Source organism: Lissotriton helveticus, chromosome 6 (genome assembly GCF_964261635.1).
Source record: "Lissotriton helveticus chromosome 6, aLisHel1.1, whole genome shotgun sequence".
Lineage (NCBI taxonomy): Eukaryota > Metazoa > Chordata > Amphibia > Caudata > Salamandridae > Lissotriton > Lissotriton helveticus.
This window is the reverse complement of record NC_136067.1, coordinates 109,914,775-109,922,817: the sequence shown is the minus strand read 5'-3', so window position 1 is coordinate 109,922,817 and position 8,043 is coordinate 109,914,775. Positions and strand designations below refer to the sequence as shown.

Below are 8,043 nucleotides of genomic sequence, written 5' to 3'. Positions count from 1 at the left end.
AGAAGAAGAAGAAGAAGAAGAAGAAGAAGAAGAAGAAGAAGGAAGAAGAAGAGAAAGAAGAAGAAGAAGAAGAAGAAGAAGAAGAAGAAGAAGAAGAAGAAGAAGAAGAAGAAGAAGAAGAAGAAGAAGAAGAAGAAGAAGAAGAAGAAGAAGAAGAAGAAGAAGAAGAAGAAGAGAAGAAGAAGAAGAAGAAGAAGAAGAAGAAGAAGAAGAAGAAGAAGAAGAAGAAGAAGAAGAAGAAGAAGAAGAAGAAGAAGAAGAAGAAGAAGAAGAAGAAGAAGAAGAAGAAGAAGAAGAAGAAGAAGAAGAAGAAAGAAGAAGAAGAAGAAGAAGAAGAAGAAGAAGAAGAAGAAGAAGAAGAAGAAGAAGAAGAAGAAGAAGAAGAAGAAGAAGAAGAAGAAGAAGAAGAAGAAGAAGAAGAAGAAGAAGAAGAAGAAGAAGAAGAAGAAGAAGAAGAAGAAGAAGAAGAAGAAGAAGAAGAAGAAGAAGAAGAAGAAGAAGAAGAAGAAGAAGAAGAAGAAGAAGAAGAAGAAGAAGAAGAAGAAGTACCAGACACAGGGGCACGAGACAGCCAGAGAGGGTGTGTAGTGTAGGACACCCTGCACGGTGAACCTAGAGGGTGAGCGAACAGAGGCGGACGAAGGACACCGAGGGTGGTGTATACAGGAAAGTACCCACACCCTGTTGAGGCCCTGGCGGAGTCAGCGAGGAGCAGAGAAGGGGGCGCAGAGGGACCCCAACCTAACAAAGTGCACGGTGAAGGTGCAAACGCGCCGGGTAACCCGAAAGGTCCAGGGGTGGAACCAGAAAGACGCGCCGAAATAAGTGCACAGGCGTCTTCACTCACGGCGCCGATCCAGTTTCTACCCAAGCCTGGAGAGCCTTTAATGAAGTGGGAAGACTGGAGAGAGTACTTCATGAACTACATTGAAGCACTGGAAGACGAGAACGGAGAAGCCTTCCCCAGTAAAAGGAAGAGGAGGATACTCCTGCACAACCTAGGCCCGGAATGGATAAGAGTATTCCAGAATCTTGTGCCCACGCCTAGACCAAATGCAGATGACGACGTATTCAGACACGCAATAGAAGATCTGAACGACCACTATCGTCCAGCAGAGTGCACTTCCATTGACCGATATAATTTTCAGCAGAGGAAACAAGAAGCGGGCGAAACCATAGACGACTACGTCGCTGCGTTGAGGAAGCTGGAGATAACATGCAAATTCGGTGCTCTGCACGACGAATTCATAAAGGACCAGATAGTCATGCACACCACCAACAAGACCGTACAAGACAAATTGTACAAGACAAATTGTGGGTAAATGGAGACGCCACGCTTAAGGAGGTGATTGCCATGGTGAAAAAAGCTGAACTTTCAAAACGATACGCTGATGCAGCCAAGAGAGAACCTGTCTAGAGGCCTATGGTGAACAAGGTAGACGATGCAGACCTACCAGGAAGGAGCAAATTCACGACAGCGGAAGGAAAAGGGCCATACAGGTGGACGGAAGCAGAACAAAGAAAGCACGTCCACTTGCTACCGGTGTGGAAGCCAGTCACACGCGGCCTATGACAAACGATGTCCAGCGTTCAGAGCGAAATGTATGTTCTGTGGCATAGTGGGTCACGATGAAAAGGTATGCCGCCGCAAGGTGAGAAGACCCACGGTGAAGTATGTAGCGCAGGAACAGCAAGAGGAAGAGGATGAACAAGACAAAGAAGATAACGTGCTGTGTGTAGAAGAGCAGGTACTGGGCATGGACTGCAGGCGCTCCCGCAAGCCACAATGCGACATGGTGATAGGAGGAGTGAAGATTAAAATCGTAGTGGACTCGGGATCCCCGTACACCATCGTCCAAAGGACAGTGTGGGAGGAGAATTTCAGACCCAGCTTGGGCCCGCGACTAGAACCTCCCGACATAAGACCGGTCACGTACACCGGTGAGCCCATTCCGATGGTTGGGTACAGTGTCCTAACATTTGAGTTCAAGGGGCGCAGTGCGGAGTGCAAATTGTACGTGGCTGAGAAAGGACCGTCGGTCCTAGGATGGATGGACCAAGGTGACCTAGGAATACAATTGGATCCAGGAGAAGACACGCAAGTGCTACTGACAGCCCCAGAGCACTGGCCGGAACTCAAGAAGATGAAGAGCGAGTTTCCTAAGGTATTTGGCGGGAAGGTCGGCAAATTGGAAAAGTTCACACATAGGATAAACCTCAAGGAAAACTCCATGCCTATAGCCCACAAAGTAAGGAATGTACCCATAGCTGTGAGACAAGCGGTACAGCAGGAATTGCACAGACTGTAGGAGAACGGAATAATAGAGCCAATAAATAGTTCAGAGTGGCTGGCGCCCCTGGTGGTGGCAATGAAACCAAATGGCAAGGTTCGCCTCTGTGTAGACCTTCGAGAACTGAATAAATGCATAATAGTGGAGAAATTTCCGCTGCCACGCATTGAAGAAATGTTGGCCAAGACGAAAGGGGAGAAGTGGTTCTCCACTATTGACCTCACTTCCGCCTATCATCAGATAGCCCTGCATCCAGCAAGCCGGAAACGGACTTCATTTACAACACCCTTCGGATGTTACCAATTCCGCGCATGACATTTGGTCTTGCGTCAGCAGCAGCTGTTTTTCAGAAACTGATGCACCGCCTATTTAAAGACATCGAGGGGGTCCAGGACGATATACTGGTAATGGGAAAAGACTGGAAGGATCACGATAGGAAGCTGGACATGGTGCTTCGAGTCCTAGAGAACAATGGGCTAACAGCGGAATGGGAGAAGTGCCGACTCGGGATGACGTCGGTCACATACTTGGGGCACGAGATTGGAGAACACAGCATCACGCCCAAACAGGCCAATGTGAAGGCAATCTGCGACGCCCCGGCCCCAACCAGCAAAGAAGAGGTGAGATCCTTCCTAGGAATAGCTGAGTACTACAGCAAATTCGTACAACACTTCGCCACCAAGACGCGCCACCTGAGGCAACTCATAAGGGACAAAACAGTGTTCACATGGACAGAAGAGACGCAAAAAGAATTTGACACCCTGAAAAAGGACATCAGCCAAGCTGTACCTCTACAAGGATATGACCCCCAAGGGAAGTCGGTATTGACGACGGATGGCAGCGAAAAAGGGCCGGGAGCAGTTCTTATGCAGGAGAGGACAGACGGAACAATGGAAACCCTTAGCTTAGCGTCCAGGTCCACAGAACAGAAATTCACCGTAATAGAGAAGGAGATGCTTGCGGTAGTGTGGGCCATGGGGAAGTTCCGACAATTCCTATGGGGCACGAGGTTCCAACTCAAAACGGACCACAAGCCCTTAGTCAAGGTACTCACCTCGAATGGACAAGCAAGCGCGACGCCGCGCATCGCCAAGATGACCCTGAAACTACTGGAGAACAGGTATGACGTAGAATACATACCAGGAACAAGAACAAGATAGCGGACTACCTCAGTAGAGCGTCAGGTATGGAAAGAGCCCCCAGCCAGGCAGGAGAGAGTGAGGAGATGGTAGCCTTGATGGAAGACCCGGAACGTGGGATAAGCAACCGGGAGTGGACAGAGGCGTATGCAGCGGACCAGGACATCGGAGAGGTCAAGATGTGTATAGTACATGGATGGCCAGAAAAGAAACCTTTACGAGCAGAACTCAGGAAATTCTATGAAGCCCGGGAGGAACTGTCCGTAGGAGACAATGGCATATACTTGTACAGAGGGGACAAAGTAGTCCCACCGACAACACTGATACCGCGCCTGTTGGCGGTGCTACACGAGGGCCATCTGGGAATCATAAAGACCAAGATGAGAACGAAGCAAATGTACTGGTGGCCAGGAACGGACATCCAAGTGGAGAGACACGTAAGGGAGTACGACCAGTGTCAAAGGGCAGATAAAACTCTGACGCCCCTGAGGCCCGCCTTGGGGAAGGTTGCCAACCCAGGTAATCCATGGGAGGAGGTGTCTGTAGACATCCTGGGGCCGTATTAGATGCCCAGGGCACACCAAAATATCTGTGTGTCCTCGTCGACAGGTACTCGAAGTGGCCTGAAGTACACATACAGGAAGAGATGGACACAGAAACAGTACTCCGATTTCTTACATCCGTCTTCCTCAGAGAAGGTATTGCCAGATCCATCCTGAGTGACAATGGACCGCAGTCCACCTCGGAGAAGTGGTACACGTATGCAGAAAGAAACTGCGTCAAAGTCAAACACACTTCTATATACCATCCAGCAAGCAATGGTCAGGTGGAGCGGTTCAATAGGATCATAATGGGATCCATACAAGCCGCCATCACGATGGGCAAGGATTGGTAAAAGGAGTTCCAAAGCATAATGGGGCCTACCGCATCACCCCCACGAGCACAGGGTATAGCCCCTTCCAGATCCTGAGAGGGCGACCCCCCTTCACCAAAGACAACTTAGCATGGAGGGAAAAGACAGTAATAAGCAAGTGGTCTCCTGCGGTGGTGCAGCACAATCTAGAGAAAGCCCAAAGGATATATACCGAACATTACAACCGAAGAAAGAATGTGAAAGAAACAGCCCTGGAGAGAGGGGAATGGGTGAGAGTCAAATTAGCAGTACTAAGGAGAAAAGGGGACAGCAAATACAGTCAACCCCTACAAGTAAAAGAAGTATACGACAGGGCAGGACTGCTCAGCGATGGAAATGTATGGTCCCAAGACCGCATGGCCAAATGCAATAAGATTCTACAATGGTCCCATGAGGATAATGGGAGCGCAAGCCCGGAGGCAATGGGAAAATGAGGAAATTACACCTGGGGGAGAAGAGAGTCCTGGAGCCAGTGAAAACAGCGAGGAGTAGGGAGACAATGATAACCAGGTGGCGGAGGAACAGCCGGGAGAGGAGAGTGTGACCCCATGGAGAGAGAGAGACCATGTACCCAAGGAGATAGGATGGTGAGCCCTGCAGAGTACAGCCCCTGGGAAGTTCCCTCTACTCCGATAAGACGCACACGAGCAGGCAGGGTGGTGGTCAAGCCCACCCGTTTCCGAGACTTTGAACTGGGAGAAGCTTAATAGCTTCCAGATGTACAGAGACTATGTTTTCCTTGGATATGGAAAAAAGGGGAGATATGTAGAGTCGCGCTCTAATGTATGCGCGCTACGTCCGGAGCACATCGTACGCCCGGCGCTCTCCTATAAGTGACATAACATAATAAATAATAAGGTTCCCCTTCACCTGCCTCACTTGTGGTTCCTTATAGGTGGAATAGCAAGCATCATTACAGTTACTACTGATAATTGTGCTTAGGGTGGTAATAGTGTAATGTTAATACACATCATCATTTTACAGTGATAAAATATGCTAGTAGCTCAGCAGGACTTTCCTTGAGCAGAATTAGCTCTCACTACAGAAAAGGTTGGAGACATCTGGTTCAGCACGTTCTGTTGTATCGTCAAGTGATTCGATGCAGCGGGCTCTGTTGGTGCAGTTTATCCTGATAAGAAGAGCCCTGTGGGCTCTGCGATTCCTTATTGCTCGCTCCTTCTTATGGAAGAACGCATCTGTTTAAAAAACAAGCATTTTCAATGCAATAGGTCTCGCATTTTAACTTTGACCTATTGGTATTGTAAAGGACCATGACTTTTATTATTCAGACCCTCCAGGATTTCGCGATTTGCTGCGAAATCGGCACTTTTGTAAAAATGCCGCGATTTTTACAAACGTGCCCGCGAAATCGGCACTTTTGTAGAAATCGCAGTATTTTTACAAACGCTAATCCATACCGCTATATCCTGGGGGGGTCTGTCTGATTTTTTGCGGCGCTTCTGGCGCGCCCTCGCAGGAGGGCCGAGCAGCAATAGTGCTACGTGCTGGGCTGCACCGTGCGGTGTGGCAGCAGTGCCACCTAGTGGCTCGAGGGCAAAAGGGAACGAGATTTGCTGATGATGCGCCTTCCTCTATGCCAATGTAGAGTCATTTCCAGAGTGTTGCTTAGAAATGGCGGCTAGTGATGGTGCCCGGGTTTAACCTCTTCACTACTCATTACAGTTATGGTAACTCCGCTTTATTAACTGCCCGAGGAATGCTATCATTGGCTGCAGATTTGCCTTTTATATGTATTACGAAGACTGAAAAGATGTCCACGCTTCTGCTGATATCATGAATGCGGAGGTAAGTGGGTGTCTTGGGATACAGCTTCCCCGTGAAAGGTTTATGTGATTGAAAAAATGATGAAAACTGTGCTTAAATTATTTTTTTAAGTGCACTCTGAGGACAAAACAACTACATGTGTGAGATGTAAATAAAGAAGGGAAATACTGTTTAGGAGACGCAGCACAGGCGCTGGTGATGGGGCCTCTAGTGTAGCACCCATGTTACCTACGGGGGAAAATAATGTGGGAAACGGCCTAACACACGAAAGCACAATTTTCAGTTTTCTTTGCGTCATGGGATGCTGCAGTAAAATAACCGGGAGCCTCAAACCTCTTCAGGAGCCTCACTGTATTTGGTTAATCCTGGTTTAACGGCGCTGTTTAAAGTTTGCATTCCCGCCTTCTTTTATGTTGGTGCAATTGTTGTTATGAGAAGGGGAAATATACTTTTGTTGAGCAAAAGACACACATAGAGCTGCACAGCAAGCCACACAGAGGGGATTGTAAATGCAGAGATGCTTTACACTGTGCTGTTGATGTTCTGTAATTCCGCAGCGGCTGTGTTTCCACTTAAGTATGGATGGGAAGCACTGTTAGCTAATTCTCCCTCTTCTGTATAATTTGCAGACAAAAAAAAAAAAACGAGCGTTCTGACTCGAACAGAGCTAAACAGCCCTAGGAAGTGTATTTTAATACACCTCATGCTGGCAGAAGTTAACTGATCTTTTTCACCTGTTGATTCTGTATCCAGGCGCATAAGAGTTTCTAGTCTGCATGTCCAGGAATGAGAGCACGAGGAGGAATACGTTAACATAGTCCTCCGTCCATAACCCACAGGTTGAGGATGCCATTGAAGACAACTTCATAGGGGAAACCGCCTTGGACCGGGCCTGACTTATTCTTTCCAACAGCTTCAGGTTGTTAAATAACTAAAAAAAGGTAAGATATCTGTGTTTGTTGTAGGGAAAATGGCCAAATAAAATGCCGCAAAATTTCCATATTTGTGCCGCTAAATTTCCATTTTTGTGCCGCTAAATTTGCTAATCCATGCCGCTATATCCTGGGGGGTCTGATTATTGCAGGTTTTTTAAACACGGAAATAAAAGGCATGGTCATTTACAATGCCTCAAAATATCGCAGTTGCGAGACCTATTGCATAGCAAATGCTTGTTGAATGTTGCAGTCAGGCTACACATAAATGTATGGAGTAGCAACATTGGACTATTTTGGGCTACTTTCCCGTTGCTTTTGGGCTTGAAAGTTGTGAAAAAATCTGGCAACGCTGCCCTCGTGTCCCACAGGCAGATGCCTGCAGCCGTTCCGTCAGCAGCGCGCGCACCGTCCCTCGCGCTGGGTTTCCGCCGCCGTTATGCCGAACGGAGCCCTCTCGCTCATCCGAACTGTTGTCTTCGTTGCGCCCTACTCACCCTCTGAGCCTTAGGTTTCCCCTCCTGGTTCGGCGCCACGGAATTCACCAACGTGAGTTTTTGCTTTAAGAAGTCTACAGTGGCGGTCATCTCCGTAGCCGTCATCTTGTCTGCTGTCTCCCGTCAGGTCTTCCTCTCCCCAGCTCCCCTCCACAAAACAGAAAACTAAAACACAAAGTTGTGGCAGGATTGAGAACGAGGCTTGAAGCGCAAAGATGGCCTCCTGCACTCTGCGCATGCTCATAGACGGAAAATATATAGCGTCTCTTTCCTGCGACTGAGCAGTAAATATGGCTGCTGTGCAGTGAGAGCGGAAGTGCCAGAAAGAACACGGAGATTCTATCCGAAGAAACCGGAGGACCAGGGAATGGAGTGCACAAACTAGTGGTTAATTTGTAAAGAATACCTGCCGGGGCTTAAAGTTTTCCCGAGAATCCCGGCAATGGGCAGAGCATGTGGTCTGAAGGCTAAACTGCCGACTTTGGA

At 48.2% G+C, this 8,043-nt stretch overlaps 1 protein-coding gene across 2 annotated transcripts in view; it reads right to left on the bottom strand.

The window, feature by feature from the left end:
• The window catches only part of LOC144762304 (exportin-5-like), a 2,548,278-nt gene extending 2,540,489 nt beyond the window's left edge, over nt 1-7,789 (bottom strand). For both annotated transcript variants that reach the window (XM_078647452.1, XM_078647453.1), the window contains exon 1: nt 7,558-7,789. In XM_078647452.1, the coding sequence (XP_078503578.1) occupies nt 7,558-7,662 (105 nt within the window). In that variant the 5' untranslated portion in view covers nt 7,663-7,789. The remainder of the gene's footprint in view (nt 1-7,557) is intronic.
• Nucleotides 7,790-8,043: the final 254 nt, after the last annotated feature.